The sequence below is a fragment of the Nematolebias whitei genome, chromosome 21 (assembly GCF_014905685.2).
Source record: "Nematolebias whitei isolate Nwh7 chromosome 21, NemWhi1, whole genome shotgun sequence".
Lineage (NCBI taxonomy): Eukaryota > Metazoa > Chordata > Actinopteri > Cyprinodontiformes > Rivulidae > Nematolebias > Nematolebias whitei.
The window spans coordinates 29,360,662-29,377,462 of NC_056518.1; the positions used below are offsets into that span (position 1 = coordinate 29,360,662).

The 16,801-nt window shown below is 43.4% G+C and overlaps 3 protein-coding genes and 1 non-coding gene across 4 annotated transcripts in view; all 4 read right to left on the reverse strand.

Annotated features, from left to right (window-relative positions):
* Window positions 1–759: 759 nt before the first annotated feature.
* Window positions 760–5,707, reverse strand: LOC119427187 (cyclin-dependent kinase 2 interacting protein). The gene is made up of 5 exons (XM_037694768.1): window positions 5,575–5,707; window positions 4,347–4,509; window positions 4,087–4,210; window positions 2,966–3,095; window positions 760–962 (listed from the first exon to the last, which is right to left on the reverse strand). The coding sequence occupies exons 1-5, from the start codon at window positions 5,579–5,581 to the stop codon at window positions 760–762; spliced, it is 627 nt and encodes a 208-aa protein (XP_037550696.1). The 5' UTR covers window positions 5,582–5,707.
* A 1,066-nt stretch (window positions 5,708–6,773) lies between these two features.
* dkc1 (dyskeratosis congenita 1, dyskerin) lies at window positions 6,774–12,192 on the reverse strand. The gene is made up of 15 exons (XM_037695114.1): window positions 12,115–12,192; window positions 10,674–10,726; window positions 10,512–10,598; window positions 10,106–10,197; window positions 9,845–10,029; window positions 9,181–9,245; window positions 8,855–8,981; window positions 8,645–8,775; window positions 8,320–8,463; window positions 8,115–8,235; window positions 7,920–8,038; window positions 7,743–7,846; window positions 7,408–7,447; window positions 7,157–7,303; window positions 6,774–7,080 (listed from the first exon to the last, which is right to left on the reverse strand). The coding sequence occupies exons 1-15, from the start codon at window positions 12,128–12,130 to the stop codon at window positions 7,021–7,023; spliced, it is 1,491 nt and encodes a 496-aa protein (XP_037551042.1). The 5' UTR covers window positions 12,131–12,192; the 3' UTR covers window positions 6,774–7,020.
* LOC119427941 lies at window positions 10,268–10,464 on the reverse strand. The gene has a single exon (XR_005187675.1). It is a non-coding gene; the product is annotated as a small nucleolar RNA SNORD17 (small nucleolar RNA).
* Window positions 12,193–16,419: 4,227 nt separating the features above from the next.
* slc4a11 (solute carrier family 4 member 11) overlaps window positions 16,420–16,801 on the reverse strand; it is a 59,833-nt gene continuing 59,451 nt past the window's right edge. Inside the window, exon 20 of the mRNA XM_037695458.1 lies at window positions 16,420–16,486. Within this exon, the coding sequence (XP_037551386.1) occupies window positions 16,420–16,486 (67 nt within the window). The remainder of the gene's footprint in view (window positions 16,487–16,801) is intronic.

Genomic DNA, 16,801 nt, shown 5'->3' on the forward strand with positions numbered 1-16,801 from the left:
AGTAGCCAAGAGCCATCCCCAAATATGTACACCAAACACTAACATAGAAGCCAAGTGCTAACAAATAGTAGCTGAGAGTCATCTCAAACACTTACGCCGAGCGCTAACTGGACACATTTTGAACAAAACGTTTTTAACTTATCGGCACAGGATTTTAGTTTCAAACGTTTAATTAAATTAAAGGCGAAAAGATTTCTGAAAAATTCCTAAACGTCCAGATTTTTTAAAATTTCAATCTTAAACTACAAGTTCCATCATGCATCAGCCCTGTCAGAAGGGAATTTAGATTTTGTCCATCCGTTAAAAAGCAGCCGTATGTTGGTACTCGACAGCTGAAAACCTTTTGTCCCGTCAAACTTGTGATCTGCTCAAGATAATTTACTGAAACTCCACGTACATTTGTTCCAACACTAGACAGAGTGTCACGTAATCTCTGTCAGCCCAGCCCCAAGGTCAAGGTCAAAGTTAAAACAGGGTTTTTGTCCATGGGCGTGTAACGTGCCCGTGTTGTTTTTCATGAACTGAAGGTCTTTAATCTGAATGAAAATTATTTTTAACGTCCCAAATTTAACTGAAACAAACAAAAACTTCGGACACGACAGCGACATTTACAAATCCAATTTAATTCAAAGCAGATTAAAACATCCACAAAAACTAAATCTGACCTCAGACTCCCATATTGACTGGATTAGTCGCTCAGCCAGGCCGAGCTCTTCACAGAGCCGGCGGAGATCCTGGTTTTGGTCCCAGTGACCCCCCTCACAGCGCCCGGTGTCCGGTCTCCAGCAGCAGAGCCTCCAGCCTGAGTCTGCTTTGGGTCTGGATGAACGGCTGGTGGAGCCAGCAGGACAGGTAGACCACGTTGAGGTCAGAGTTCGTGGTGTGGGCCAGTTCCTCCAGAATCGTCTGCTTCAGCTTCAGCTCCTGCCTGAAGTCCACCAGCAGGGCGCCGCAGTTCTCCTCTGAAACACCAGACAACCGGAGAGCACGTGGGAGTCAGTGAAGCCGCTGCAGGAATTAACATGCTCAAAATTTCAGCGACACAAACGTTTAGAGTTCCTCAGCTGGAAAACGGTCTGAGCGGAGCAGGATCCAGGTCTCAGGTCCGGGGTCAACTTGGTCACGGTTTATCCAAGTTTGTAGGTTTTTGAACTTTAGGAGGAACCCGAATACCGGAGAAATCGCAGAGATGCACGCTGCCTGCCAACGTTTTATTTAAAGTTGGCGCTCAGAGTGTGTTTAAGATGACTCTCAACTACTACCACTCTAAATTTAAGCTCAGTGTCAGTAAAAATGACTCTTTATTGCCTTTTAGTGTTCGCTGCAACGGATTAGCCGTGGCAGCCATCTTGAAAAGCTCTGACTCTAAAGGTTCAGTCAGTTGAAGTCGTAGAGTCAATGATCATTTTAATAAAATCCATCGTTTCCTCGACACAAAGTCGAGCTCGTTCTCTACGAGTTGGACTCCACCAGGACTCTGTGGTCCACGGCACTACAAGTATCTTTGGAGCTTCCACCAAGACACAAGTTAAAACGACACGATCAGACAGGAAGTGGAGGTGGGCGGGTCATCCAGTGACGTAGCTCCGCTGGCCGATCAACGGCTGCTGTCTGCTTACGTCAAAATCTTCACGTCGGAGCGGAGCAGTCCGCTAAGAACCATGAGCAAGGTGGTCCCATAAACTGGGCTGAGTGGAGTGGGCAGGTCGTTAACTGGTACGGTGTCGTGCAGAACCGATGAGAGTTGAGGCTGTGGAAAAGCGCCAGATGTCAAAAAGATGGAACGCCCTCTCCGGGCCACGGGAAGTCTTCACCTCAGGTGGAGGAGTTCAAAATGAGCTTCTTCACAGGGTGGCCGGCAGGACTATAGACCCTCTCTGGTCTGGGAACACCTGGGGTCCCCTAGGAGGATCTGGAGAGAAAGAGGTCTGGGGTTCTCTCCAGGACCTATTGCCCCTACAACCAGACTCTGGATAAGTGGTAGACCGTGGAGGTGGTTCCAGATATGACTCAATGAAGATTTACCCGCCAGGCCCAGATCTCTATGAGGACAGCTAAAGTTTAGCTGTGATGATGCTTGTCACCTTCATGAGGACAGCTGAAGTTTAGCTGTGATGATGCTCATCACCTTCATGAGGACAGCTGAAGTTTAGCTGTGATGATGCTCGTCACCTTCATGAGGACAGCTAAAATTTAGCTGTGATGATGCTGGTCACCTTCATGAGGACAGCTAAAATTTAGCTGTGATGATGCTCATCACCTTCATGAGGACAGCTAAAATTTAGCTGTGATGAAGCTCGTCACCTTCATGAGGACAGCTAAAGTTTAGCTGTGATGGAGCTCATCACCTTCATGAGGACCGCTAAAATTTAGCTGTGATGATGCTCATCACTTTCATGAGGACAGCTAAAATTTAGCTGTGATGATGCTCATCACCTTCATTAGGACAGCTGAAGTTTAGCTGTGATGATGCTTGTCACCTTCATGAGGACAGCTAAAGTTTAGCTGTGATGGAGTTCATCACCTTCATGAGGACAGCTAAAGTTTAGCTGTGATGGAGCTCATCCCCTTCACGAGGACAGCTAAAGTTTAGCTGTGATGGAACTCATCACTTTCATGAGGACAGCTAAAGTTTAGCTGTGATGGAGTTCATCACCTTCATGAAAACAGCTAAAGTTTAGCTGTGATGGAGCTCATTGGTCCCACTAAATCAGAAACATCTCAGGGTCAAAGTCCCAGCAGCTCCGTCCTGATCCATGAAGGAACGGAGTGGAACTCAGGTTTTATGGCGTCTAGTCAGGCTCAAAGAGAACCTCATTTAAAAAGCAGCTGTCTGAGGTTTGGTTACTAACTCTGTCATTCATTCGTTCGTTCGTTCATTCGTTCGTTCATCAAAGAAGAAGTCAATCCATCCATCTCAAGCGCACCGAGATAGAAACTGTGGGTCGACTTGAAGCTGACTGACCGAAGTCTTTGGTGGTCCAGCTGTGAAACAGAGGAGCCCTCCTCCCTTCAGGACCGAACTGGAACTCCTCCAGTTCCTGAACGCCTCGCTGCAGCTCCATCAGACGCTCCATCTTCTTCACCATGGCAACCTGAACAACGACAAAAACAAAAAAACAGTTTAATTTATTAAAGCTCCTGATTTGACAGTAGAAATGTTGAAGGTTCTCGTCATCCAGGTGAGCTGATCCCGGCAGGTTCACCTGAACGCACCGTTTAACCCGACTTTAAGAAAAGAACCACACAATCGAACAGACTTTAACTTCAGTTATTCATGTTTTCATCATGTCGGCTGTCAATAAAGAAACATTTTCTCTGGAAGACTGTGGTTTTGAAGTGATCACAAATCTTTTCCTACACAAGCTCCTCGGATGAGAAGAATAACATCTTCAAAATAAAAAAAACCAAACATCCAGTTGATTTCTACATTTCACAGCTAAAGCTTTAAAACATCATCCAGCATCTCGGCTACAAAGGGACCAAAGTTAAAATGTGAGATGTTAACCAGAGGCCATGTTTGGTCCTCGAGTTCATCACCGCCTCATTAGTTTATTAATCGTAGCTCTTTTCAGCGCCGACTCGCAATGAACAGATCCTAAATTTTGCTTTAGGGGGACTTCTCTTTTCATTAAAAACATTTTAGTTTTAGTTTTAAACAACTTTTAAAAGCAAAACGAGACATTTCTGCTCCAACAAAAATAAATGAAACTCATCCGGAGTCACAAAACCCACATGAAGCCTTAAATTAAGATAAACTTTATAGAAAATGATAAAGTTAAAGATCTGTAATAAAGTTGACGTTTCTTGTAGTTTTACGTTTTAGAGGAAAACGACCAAAGTGGAGTTGATGAAATGTGAACACTGACCTGTCCTGTTCAAACAGACGTGAAGAATTATTAATAAACATTAAAGCTCATAGTTTTGGTCAACGAGCCGCTTGATGGGAACTAAAGAGCCACATGTGGCCCCAGAGCCGCAGGTTGAAGACCCCATGCGTCTAAAGGTTCTGGTTCTTCTTTAAAAGTAACTTTGTGTTCGGTTTGAGTATTTTTGCTCCGTTTCTGAAATCAGACCAGGCGTCACCATTTTGTCGACGACATCCTGCAGTTTGGAGCTTTCTTCCTGCAGCTGAGCCGCGTCGACCGCCTGCAGCGGCTCCTCCGACGGAAACGGACCGTCGTCCAAAACCAGCCGATCTCTCTGAGAGCTGAGGGGGAACGGGAAAACAAAAGCGGGTTTTAGTCGGACCGCCTTAAAGAAAAATCGATACGGTCGGAGGTTTTAATTTTCTCACCTGTAGATGAAAAACTTAAAGCTTCAACTCGTTGATAAAATCAACTCACCGTCTCATGTTGACGATGTTTGTTGCGAAGTTAAACCCCTCCTCGTTCAGTTTGTCCCACCTGATCATCAGGTTGTGCCAGTCGGCTGCGTTGTCTTTGATCTTTCTTGCACTTCCTGTGATCGCTGACGGCTTCCTGTTGGACGAGGTGGGTGTCACGCCGCCTGAAAACACAACGTAACGATGATCTTTTTAATAAAATCATTTCAACGATCGTCTCAAGGTCTCAACCCCCCCAATGATGACACGGGTGAGCAGAACCCGAAGGAGCAACTATAACCAGTTTGGGACCACTGGGACTCTTCTGAGACCTGCTCGCCAAGTCAAACTGAGCAAGCTGAGGGAGGACCAACATCCTGAGGGTCCCTCTGACATTCTGGGACCAATCCAGAACCAGAACCTCCTTTAGTCTGGACTTCATGGCAACGCAAACTCGTCTTCTGGACTCAGACTCTGAGGGACATGATCCTCTGGTTCTGAAGACTGAACTGTTTGATTCGGAGTCGTGTCCATATACCGCCCCACGTCGAAGCACGGTGGTGGGAGCATGATGCTGCGGGGTGTTTAACAGAAGGACTAAGACTGGCCAGGGTTTGAGAGAAGACTGAACAGGGCAAAATACAGAGACCCCACCTCCTGAATGAGAACCAGGTCCAGACCATAACCCTGACTCGAACCTCTGGACATAAAACTGGTCTCTGTCCAAGCGGACCTAGCTGGACCGGATTTGTGCACCCCCAGGCTGCAGCTGCTGTTAAAGATGGACGAGCTCTGAGGTTGGGTGACCTTTGACCCCTGGGTTTATCCACCAGACTTTCATTAAAGTTCTGCAGATCCAACAGCTCCAGTCTGTTTATATTTATCTATTTTAGTCAGATCTTAATCTGAATTAAAACTTAGATTAATAAAAAGCAGCTGAAGATAATAAATACCCTTTAGCCGGTTTAAATTTTTACAAAGTCGGAAGATGTTAAAACTTGAACCTTTCTTCGTAAATTTTCTAACTTGTTAAACATATTGTCTGTTTCAAACCACTGGAACCCGCTTAACTAAAATGCATTTACTCTGACCCTCAGGTTGGTAAATACCATCCCATTTTATTCACAGAGCACTTAAAACAGCTACAAGGCCAAAGTGCTGTACAGACAGAACAGACAACACACGAAGCAAACAGAAACGCAGTAAAGTCTCCCAGCGGCGCGGACATTTTTATTTTTTAATAAATTTACCTTCCATTTAACCGATAAGTGCAGACGTGAAGGGGTCTCCTCCTCTCACGTTTCAGATTTTCATCCGAATCATGTGCAAATCTCCGTAGGAGCGAGTGGAAACTTCCTGTTTTTAAAAGTCACGTGATCAGTGAAGGGCGAGTGGGGCGTTCAAATGATTCCAGGTGGTCGGAATTTCTACATCCAAGCAACCCCGACAAAATAAATTAAAAATCCTGGCGGTTTCTCGCATGAGAATGTTAAAACTTTTCCTACAGCTGCTTGAACTTTCGTGGGTTTTAAAATTCTGACATTTGTGTAGAGAAATCCAGTTTGTAAGTTAATTAGAACCGTAACTGCTCAACTCCATTTAAGAAAAAAAGGCAACCTGATATTTTGAGTTTTAAGTTCTTTCTTACTGTCCAAAGTAAATAAAGCACGACCTTTTAATCTAAAACTGAACATTTGTTGACTTTACTAATTACTATACCATACCACCATTTATAAAGCACTTAAAACAGCAACAAGGAGCGCTAAAGTGCTGTACATAAAGCGAAACAAGCAAACGACAGGACAAAAAGCATACGACCAAATAAGTAAATGTAATTAAATGACTTAACATTAGAATATAGACAAGTTAAGCCAACTCAGAAGTGTCAAAAGCCAGAGAATAAGTATGTTAGTACGACTTAAAATCCATGAGGGTGACATGCAGTAACTCATTCCAGTCACCAGAGATTAAAACGTGCCTGGAACAAATGAAGCATCTGGTTTGCAGACCTGAGCTGTGGGACATATGGCTGCAGCAGATCAGCAAGATAGGAGGGGGCAGAAGTTTTAAAAACACAGGTTTAAAAATGAACTTGAAGGAACTGAAGTAATGTACTTAAAAAAAAATCTGTACCAGTTAAAAACCAGCTGCAGCATTTTGAACGAGTTGAAAGTTTCCATAACTCGTTTCAAATATAAAGAAGCCAGCAACGAAGACGCTGCAGGTGATATATTAAGTTGTTTACCTTTTTTGATATATAAATGTATATAAAATATTTATACATACATATATATTAAAACAGTTAACAGAAACGGGTACAAAGAAAAGTGAATAAAGTCTGATTGAACTTGATGGAGCAGGAAAATAAAACTCAGGATGATAAAACATAAAGATTTTTATTTCATAGTAAAAAAATGTAAATATTTACAGTTTGAGGAAATCTACTTTAATACACAATCACCTTTTCTGACTCATGCAAAGTGATCAGAAGTGATTTCAGGTTCAAACATGATTCTCTTCCTCTCGTCTGCATCAGAAGAGTCCGGGCTGAGAGGAAAAAACCTCGACCCCCTACATTTCTGACACGTTTCATTTTTAAAAAGCAGCCGCGCTTCCGGCTCGCTTCTTCAGCTTCGCTGCGACACGCCGACAGTCTTTAACTCAGGATGGAGGAGGTGGCGAGGAGCAAAATGAAATCAATCCGACACGGCACCTTCCTTTAGTTTCTTTTTCTTCTTCTTGGACTTTGTTGGTACCTGAAGAAAAACAACTATTAACACCGACACGACTCAGTTCTTCGATCACAGAAACCCTGAACACAAACATGCTCACCTCCTCTGCCGTTTCCTCCGGCTCTGGCTCCGCCTCCTCCTCCAGTTTCAATTTCTTCTCTTTTTTCTTCTTCTTTTTCTCTTTCGTCACCTCCTCTGCAGACGGCGTGCCAGGCGCCGTCTCGCCATCGCTCTCCTCTCGTTTCCGCTGCAGGTCAAAGGTCAAGAGTCACTACAAGCTTCACCTCTGTTCAGATTTTATTCTGTTAGAACAGGACATCCACTTGGTCTGATTGAAAGTTTAAAGTTTACCTTTGCTGATGACTCGTCCGTTTCCTCCTTAACTGAAACACTGTCAACAAAAACAAAAACTCATCAACCTTTTACAGATTTAAACTCGCAACTTCTGAAGCAAAATTCACGACTCGCTGTCAGAAAACATTGCTTCACCACGGCAGAAACTTTTACATCGATTCAAACAGAAAAAATAAACCTGGACTAAAAACGTCAAGATTTTCTTGGCACGTCGGGTTTTTAAAGGGAGTATTTTGGCCGCAGCAGGCTCCTGTAGTGATGGAAACAGACAAAGCTGCCTCCAGAAAGAGGGACAACCGTCTGCAGACAGCGAGACAAGTCCTTCCTGGTACCTGTAGTCCACGTACTGCTCCTTCCAGTCCTTCGGTGTGCTGGCGTTTGGCTTCCCGTGTTTGTCCAGAAGCCCCTTCTGGACCATCATCTTCTTCATGCTCGCCTGAATAAAAAGACCTTCAGTAAACATTTTGTTTGTTTTATGGCCTGAGAGTGACAGAACGCCGCAGCCGTACCTTCGGCCCCAGACCCCACTTCCGTGGGTACGTGTCCCGCTCCATGATGACCCTCTTGATTTTGGCCACGACGCCGTGGTCGCAGGTGGAGATGACGGCCGTGGTCATCAGAGCCACCGCTGCAGGAGGAGAACCCGGTTAAAGATCTGCTCCAGCTTTCGACCTGTCTGAGCGGAACCAGAACCCCCGGCTCACCTGTGCAGATGGCCTCGCCTTTGGATGTGATCACCACGATGTCCTGGTTGATCTCGATGCCGTCTTCGTACCTCAGAACACCAGGAAGTAAAATCTTCGCCCCGTAGCAGATAGCATTGACCTGCGAACAGTCGGGAGGTTCTTCTCTCAGCTAAAACCTTTCATTCACACCAAAAACAGACTAGACGGGTTCTATTGGACTCACGGCGCTGTCCTTCATCACGAGCCGGCGGTACGACACCAGCAGCTTCTCCAGAGGGAAGATGACCCTCCTCAGGTACGTCTCGTCCTTGTTGTGGTCGAACTGCCACTGAGCATCTAGAACATCGTGCATCGTCACCATGTTGTCCTGGAAACACAGACGTCCTGTTAGCAGCATGAGCCTCAGAGGGCGCCACAGAGCGCGCCCGTCACGTCTCCACTGCTGTCCTTCGTCCTTTCCCAAAGTTAAATTACCGACCCTGCACCGAGCAGCAGAGTCGGACTCAACACTTTGGACCTCAGAGTAGAAAACAGGAAGTGGTACCAACCTTCTCGCCCAGAACTCCAGACCGGACTCTCCGCAGCTCCTGCATCTGACCCCCGACCCCGAGCAGCAGCCCCATATGAACACACAGAGTCCGGATGTAGGTTCCTGCTTCACAGCTGACCCAGAAGATCCCTGAAAACCAGATCAGGTCAGCGGTTCTGAAGGATCCACCATCCTGCAGGTTGAAAGCATCTCGCGTGTCAGTCCTCACCCAGCCTCCTCTCAGGATTGTACTCGATCAGTTTGCTCTCGTAGATCGTTCGCACCCGGAGTTGGCGTTTCACGGCGGCGATCAGCGGCGGGCGTTGGAACAGAGCGCCGGTCAGAGTCTCAATGGCCTGAGGACACAAGAGAGGGACCGTAAGAAACGACCGGCAGGTAATCTGCAATAATCTGTAACAGAGGAACACGTGAAGTACCGTATGTGATGGTTTAATCTGACTCAAACTAGTTACTCAGACAAAAACTGAAACGTGGAGTTCAACACTTTTAGCCCAGAGACAAACAGCTGATGGTTCTGCTTCGTGCAGTACTGACCCGGGCCAGAGTGTGTTCGTTCTCGATGGCGTTGTGCAGCCGAACGATTCCCACGTACTCTTTACCTGGAGAGGAACATCAACGAGACAACTATTAGCATAATTAAGAAAAATTTAAAAAGTTCACTAAATGATTTAATTATACATTTTCTATGCAAGCAGGCGGTTTTTATTTTATGATTCAGCATCAGACCAGGAGCGTTGAAATATTTTAATGTTCACATAAATTAACTCAGCAGGTGGACTCATCGTCCCATCATCATTTATTTAATCTTTATTTATACAGGTGGTCTCATTGAGTCAGGTTTTATTCATCCTTATTAAGGAAGACCAGTTCACACACGAGCCAGATGTGGCCCCCGGACCACCAGTTGGATAACCCTCGTCTACAGTTCTCAGTTTTACGAGGTCGGCAGGCTCTTATTATTATTTTACATAAAATCTTATATTTATTTATAATCAATCCTCCAAGAAATAAAAATTAGGTGTTTATTCAAAAATTGTGTTTTTGCAGTGAAGCAGACTGTCCACACCTTTGGATCCACGAGGCATTTCCACAGAACCACAGGGCTGCTAGTTACAATCCAGAACCCTAAAACGCTGCCCAAAAGGCAGGAAGGTTTGATCGAGGCACACCGGGGATTAAAGACGTTTGGAGCTCTTACCAGCGCTCTGCTGGGACTTGACCAGTCGTGTGGCCCGATCGATGCAGACTATGAGGCAGCCGGTGACCTTTGGGTCGAGCGTTCCGCTGTGACCCGTCTTCTCCACCCGCAGAATCCTCCGGATCCACGCCACCACCTCATGAGACGACGGGTTGGCCGGTTTGTCCAGGTTAATGAAACCTGACCTGTGGGAGCAAACAAGTCAGTACTGCCAGGGACACGACCAGAACCACGTAATCTGAAGGTTCTGCTAGAACTCACTTGACATAGTCGGAGATGTTCCTCTTCAGAGGGTTGCTGCCGTTCGGTAGGGGGGTGTAGTGAGCGGTCCGGATGTTCAACTTGTCAAAATTCTGTTAGTAAAGCAGGCGAGGTTTCAGCACAGGTTCTGGAGGCAGCGCCTCGAGGATAAACACTTCGAACGTGATCAGAACAAAAAATCATCTTGGCCGGTGGCGAGTCAAGTCATTTCTCCGCAACGTTCCCGGGCGTGGTCCGACAGAACGCCGGACAACTCCGGCAACGCAGCGGAGACGCTCTGCTCCAGAACGGAACCAGAGGCACAGACTGAAACTCGACCGCGGCACTCAGAGAATGGATAAACCGGATCATCATGTCACGGTGTGCAGTATTAAGGCTGTCGCTTCGACCCTGAGAGGTGACCCACCTTTAACAGGAGCGGCCACTGAGACGTGTCCAAAGACGCTACTTTGGCTTCTGGACGGATGAAGAAGTCTCCGCTCTGCTGGAGCTCCTGTTAAATCAAAACAACTAATCAGAAAAAGAATCAACAAATAAATCTGAACTTTTAACAAAAGTTCTCACAAACCCCAACTTCCTCTTCGCGGACTTTCTTCGCCTTCTTCTTCTTCTTCACCGACGCTGAAAATATAAATAATACTTTTATATAAAAATAAACCAAAATAAAAACCTTTAGCTCCCAGAACGATCAGAACGTAAACTTCAGTTTGACATAAACCCTGAAATGTCTTCAGATAGTAACACCAGGACCGTTTTATTAAAAACAAACTTCCAGATTAAACCACAGTTCCAAGGTTAATCTCAAATAATTTCTATTTGCTTTGTGACTGTGAAATTAAATGGCAGTCCAAGACTTGGCTCTTGTTAAAAATATAATTTTTTTTACTTACTAATTGCTTTATTCCCTATTTTTCTGAGCTGCAACATGCTCGAAAAGAGGAAAACTAGACACCTCAGTCACAGAAACACTCCTGCTGCCCTCGGGTTAAAAGAGGCCTCAGTCCCTGGGTTATTTTGAGCCAAGGACAGCAGGAGGGTCAACCATCAAAACCTTTAAGATTTGACCAAAACATCCAGAAACTGGTGTTGCACAATAATGGCTAAGGCCACTATATAAATTAATATTATACTTAAAAGTTGTACGTTGCATTGCTTAAAGTTGGATAAATATTATTAGGTAATTAAACAGACTGGTTACTGTAACCAGTCCAGAGAATGTTTAATGAAAGTTTAAAGTACCTGTTTGAGTTTTCCCTAACGATTGTCCAAAATTTCTGTATTTAAAAAACGCTGCAGCTGCTATTTTTATAGTTACACTCAAGATGACTGTATGTTATGAAATGGTTTGGATTAACTCAGTCAAAGTGCTGAAATTTGAACTTTCAGGGAGGAAAATTAGTATAAAAAAAAAACATGGTGGTGGGACTTCAGCCACGCGGTCGGTGCCCTCGTGCACAAACTCTGGCTCCAAGAAAAAAAAAAAAAGCATGGCGGCGGTTTAATAGCTTCATTTTTTTAAAAACTAATATGAAGCAAGTTTATGCGTTTAACAATCTTTAGCTACAGCTGACAAACCATTAGCCTAGCTAACACGTTCCTGTTTAGCTGCGCACGTGGCCCCGGCCTAAAGCACGTGGTTGTCTCCGCACGCGGCTGCTAACGTCTCAAGCTAACAGCCCTGGAACAAACTACAGCCAGAAGCGGATTGAGAAAACTGCTCATTAGGTCCTCCACCGTCCTCGCAAATCTTCGTGCTTCGATTAAAACCAACGAGTGAGTTCGTTTTTAAAACCAGAACAAGCAAAAATTCAAAGGTTTTACAAATTAAAACTACGGACTTTTTTGTTTTTTAATTAAAACTACGATTTAAATAAAAAACGATTAGCTTTGTAGATTTATTACGCCGCTATGAGGCTTTCTGGAATAAGAAAAATCTTAAAATTTGTATTCTATCTAATAGCTGAGTGATGTGCACGGAAAACCGTGCCAGAATCGTGCAGAACACTCACCAGTTTCGTCTGCCATCTTCTAAAACGAACGAAGCTCGTGCTCCTCAACGTTCTTCTTCTACTCATTTATTTCCCAGACTTTTTTTTTCTTCTTCGGTTTCATTTGAGGTAGTTTTCAACTCCGCCATTTTCCGCCACCTACCGGACTGGGCTCAAACTGTACAAAGTTTCAAATGGAAAAGCAATATGTCTGAACTCAAAAACTTCAAATAATACCCCATACAAGAACATTTAACAAACTAAATTACCTTATCGGTAATAAAAAAATAGATAATCCTGTTTAACTAGAACGTTTTAAAACTCAATGGAAAAATTTTTTTTATTTTTACATATGAATGTTTCTGTTAAGTGACAAATAAACTGAACTGAATTAAATTTAAATGGGGAAAAAAAAAAAGTTTTCAGCAAAGATCACAGATGTTTTATTAGACTGTTCTCAGGGGGCCACTTCAGAAACTGGTCCTAAAGGAACTGGTTTATATAATTCAGAGCTATTCCATAATATCAAGGCTATAAGAAAACAAAACAATAAAACTTAAATATGAGTTGGACAAGAAACCACAGCTGGAAGCAGTGTGGGACAGACAGAAGTTTTTGAGGGGATTGCGGCCATCTTGAATCAGGTTAACTTCAGAAGTTAATCATTTGCAGGTTGTTGCAGAACAAATTCATGAGATATTTTGCAGACAAAAAAAAAAAAAAAATTGCAATGTTTTACCATCAACACCCCTGCTGCCCTTGGGTCAAAATGACCACAATGCCTCAGTTTTTGACACTAGGGCAGCAGGAGGATTAAAAATGTGTAATGAAAAAAAAACAATCAAACATTTACGTCACTACTACTTTTATTTGGCAAACAGCTTGAGATAGTTCCTCTTTTTCAATATACAGTATTTGTACATATATATATTTATTTATTTATTTATTTATTTATATATACTATAGTAAAACCAACACATTCTGTTTGATTACCAATTTCTTGTTTTTTGTTTTTCTCTAACATATTACAGCTTACAAATATATCTGATCTTTTTAGACAAAATTATCTGTTTGACACCTAAACTTTGTTTTGGACGCCAATATATAAAAAAAAAAATAATCCCACGTCATACATTCATGGTTAGAAAACGCAGTTTTTTTACGAAATCGGGAAAGAAACGAATCGAACCAAACGGCACAGTTTCAGTCACAGCTCATCGGGGGAGGAGTGGGTTCAGACTAAAACCAAAGATCAAATCCTCTGATTGCTGCTACACCTGAACCCTCAGAACAGTGAAGATATCGAGGAACGGCGGCGGTACGGTCGCAGGAGAAGAACCTGCGCTCTCACTCCGGAGCCACCAAGTAAAATCTCTTTGAGGATTAAAACGGATGTTCGATAAAAATATTAGCATTTCAGGCTGCACAGATACCAGCACCGTCTCAAGGATCAGTCCAGAGATTATGCAAAAACTCAGAGCTTCACGCCTGCGGGGGTCGGATGCCTGAGGGACAAAGTTGGACACCGAGGAGCTGCCGCCAGACTCTAACCGAGCCCCTTGGACGGGCGTTTCTTCCTGAAACAATAAAACTGGTTTTGCACATCGGGTCAGGGCGGTTCTGGTAAAAAACAAAAATAAATACAGCTTCAGAGGAGGGTCCGTCCTGCGCCGGGGAACCAAAACGTTCCCGGGGAGGTTTTGTTTTATACAAAGTATTGCTGAATTCGGAGCGCTGCATCAGATTAGACAAACCGGCGCTTCTTTATTTTATTTTTTTTCCTCGTGTCAGCTGCATCAGAACCAGTGAAAACCCAGACGCCCCATGCTGTTCAAGAAAATCAGTGCTCACTCTTTTTGTCTTTGTTTTGTTTGAACCGTAGAGAACACCTTTATATTTTTTATTTTTCATACTCCGGCAATATTTTATGACAACATCTGCAAGCACTGACATCTAAATAGAAAAGAACAAAGTGCTCCCAAACACAAAAAAAGATGCATATTGTAAAATATTTTTTTTTACAGCGGTTTGATCTCTTGACCTTTGACCCCTTCTTGGAACGCACCAGAACCTTGTTGAACGATGAGGACGAACAGCAACACGAGACGGCGGAACGTTTAAGGGCAAACACACAAAACTATCATTTATTTTAAAGATAAAACTAATTTAAATAAATAAATATTCTACTTTATTTTATACTTTTTGAATATTGCCATCGGATGTTCTAATATAATAAAATAAAGATATGTTTTTGGCTTGTGCTGTCATTCTAAACAATTACAAACATTGCCTCTTTTTTTTTTTATCTGAACGTTTAAAAATACGTTTTTCCAAGGAGCTGGCAGATGAAGAACACTTCTTATTGGATATCAGCGTTTGTTGCTTAGAAACTAAATAATTATGTGCAAAAAAGTCCTCCGTAAAAGGCGGAGCCACAGCTAAAAGGTGCAGGAATGTAGAGATCGTGACGCTGCAGGCGACGAACGTACAAAAGGCTGACTGACAGCGGTCGATCCGAACGTTTGGATTTGTTTAAACTCAGCAGGTCGGAGGTCAAACTTCCCCACGGTGCCCAAGAAATACACAAAAACAACAACACAAAGAGTCAGACAACACAACCTACAAGGTTCTTTTTTAAAAAGGCAAATGAACTTCTGTTTTTTTATTTTTATGTTTCCCGGCATTCTGAAAGAGTCTCCAAAACAGGGCAGAGGTTCTCAGTTCTGTTGCAGAGACTCAGTCTTGTGAATTTGGAACACGGTCAAAACAATTTGAGCGTCTTCGACCCGTCTCAATCTGTAAACTGTAGAGCCCGTCGAGCCGGATCTCCGAGGCTGCAGCCCCAAATGTCCAAATTTACAAAGTTCAATGATTCAGATTTAATTTAAAAAAACTGATTCATATCCATTTCCTGTATTCAAGGTCAGCGTTTACCTCGAGTCTTTTGGTCCTTTACACCGTCTTTTTATTGACTTTTATATAAAAACGTTATGAGTTTTTTTTTATTTTACATTATGAGAGCGAAATGTCATTAACATAGAATGTTGACGGGAGTCTGAATGACTGCAGAGCAGCTGAAACATTAATAAACTCTTTAAACGAAGTATGTTTCAATAAACTGGTGGTAGGCATGAATATATCTAGACCACAATGCATTGCAAAATACAGACTCTGAGCAGCGCATTCATAACTTTCAACAGAGTCCTCCAGTAGATGCATATATACATGCGTATATGTATATGAATATGTAGATACATTTAGGTGTGCTTCAGATTTTTTACTTTTCTAATATTTAGACTATAGTGTTTTTAGTTGGCAGTTTGTTTGTTTGTTTGAAAGAGAGATTTTATGTTCGACGCATGTCCTGAAGATATATTTCATTTTACGTTTTTGCATAAAATGACAATTAAATTGAGCTAAATTGAATAAATTAAATTCTAAATGTTGGGTCGGCTGTTAAAGTGGGTCCAAAACGAGTTGAGGTCTCCAACAAAATAAACTTAGAGCCCTAAAACACACATGCCGTGTGCACAGAAACACGGTGTGGTTTTTAGCGAACGCTCAGAGTTCAGTTGGACTTCTGAGAATCATTGATGGTTTTCTTACAATTCTGGGTCGCGACTCACCTCCATCAGCTTCGGCCAGATCAGACACATTCTGACCCAGAGGTCACCCACACTTCAGAACCAGTTCAGGCGTCTCCTTCACTTCCTCCTTGGAAACCACCAAAATGTCTGATGTGGTCAAGAAAGACCTAATGACCCTCAGGAAGGAGGGGAGAGATTTTCATGACTCCTAACCTTGAACCTCCATACCAGGGGTGTCTGATCCTGGTCCTGGAGGACCACTATCCTGCACGCTCTAGATGTTCCTCTGTTCCAACACACCTGATCTAAATCAACAATTAACAGGCTTCTACAGAACATGAAGAGATGATTCAACCACGAGGAAGGTGTGATGGAGCAGGAAACAGGTCAAACATGCAGGTTAGTGGCACCTCCAGGACCAGAGCCTCACTGATCTACACCCACAACTCCAAACCTTTAGTTTAAACTGAGGTTCTCCTTGGAGAAGAAGCCTTTACAAAACCAGAAGTCCAGTTGCCTTTTTTTAAAACCTCAGGTCTGAATCTACACAGCACATCCCTCTGAGGACACACACACGCACACACACGCAGAAGGTGCGACAGTTTTCCCACAGCTCTTCTCTTCCTTCTGCTTCCAGTCTTTCACCTGCAGGAACAGAACCCGACCCGTACAGAAGTCCAAACAGTCTGAATGTCTTTCTCCTTCTTCTTGAAGATCTGCAGCTTCAGCTCTTCTGCAGCTACATGTGTTGGGCGTCCATGATGTCCAAATATTTGGCCTCAATGACGTGAGGAAGTACGTTGTTCCTGAACACAGCAGACAGAAGATTAACAACACTTTGAAAACCAGAAGACGCCAAAACAAAGAAGCTGCTGAGATCAGAAGGTTCTTCTTCTCATCAGATGAATGAGTTTTTATTTGAGACAGGTTTTTTCCCAGCATGGAACCACTTCACACACACCTTCATAAAGACCTGAGTCCTAACAACTGGTGCTGAAGATTCTGAGACGTCCAAACATGAAGAGACCAAGGCCTGCTAACTTCTCCAGTGATCATGACTGACTGCAGCTGACAGTCCTCACTGAGCTGTCCAACACTCATCTGTCCTCACTGAGCTGTCC

Coding starts and splice junctions, on each gene's coding strand:
- LOC119427187 (XM_037694768.1), bottom strand. Junction 4,211..4,346: donor AACATCGTCAACATGAGACG/GTGAGTTGATTT, acceptor GTTCCCCCTCAG/CTCTCAGAGAGATCGGCTGG. Junction 3,096..4,086: donor AGGATGTCGTCGACAAAATG/GTGACGCCTGGT, acceptor GTCGTTGTTCAG/GTTGCCATGGTGAAGAAGAT.
- dkc1 (XM_037695114.1), bottom strand. Junction 8,236..8,319: donor TCGTGATGAAGGACAGCGCC/GTGAGTCCAATA, acceptor GACTGTTCGCAG/GTCAATGCTATCTGCTACGG. Junction 7,448..7,742: donor GAGCAGTACGTGGACTACAG/GTACCAGGAAGG, acceptor TTTTGTTGACAG/TGTTTCAGTTAAGGAGGAAA.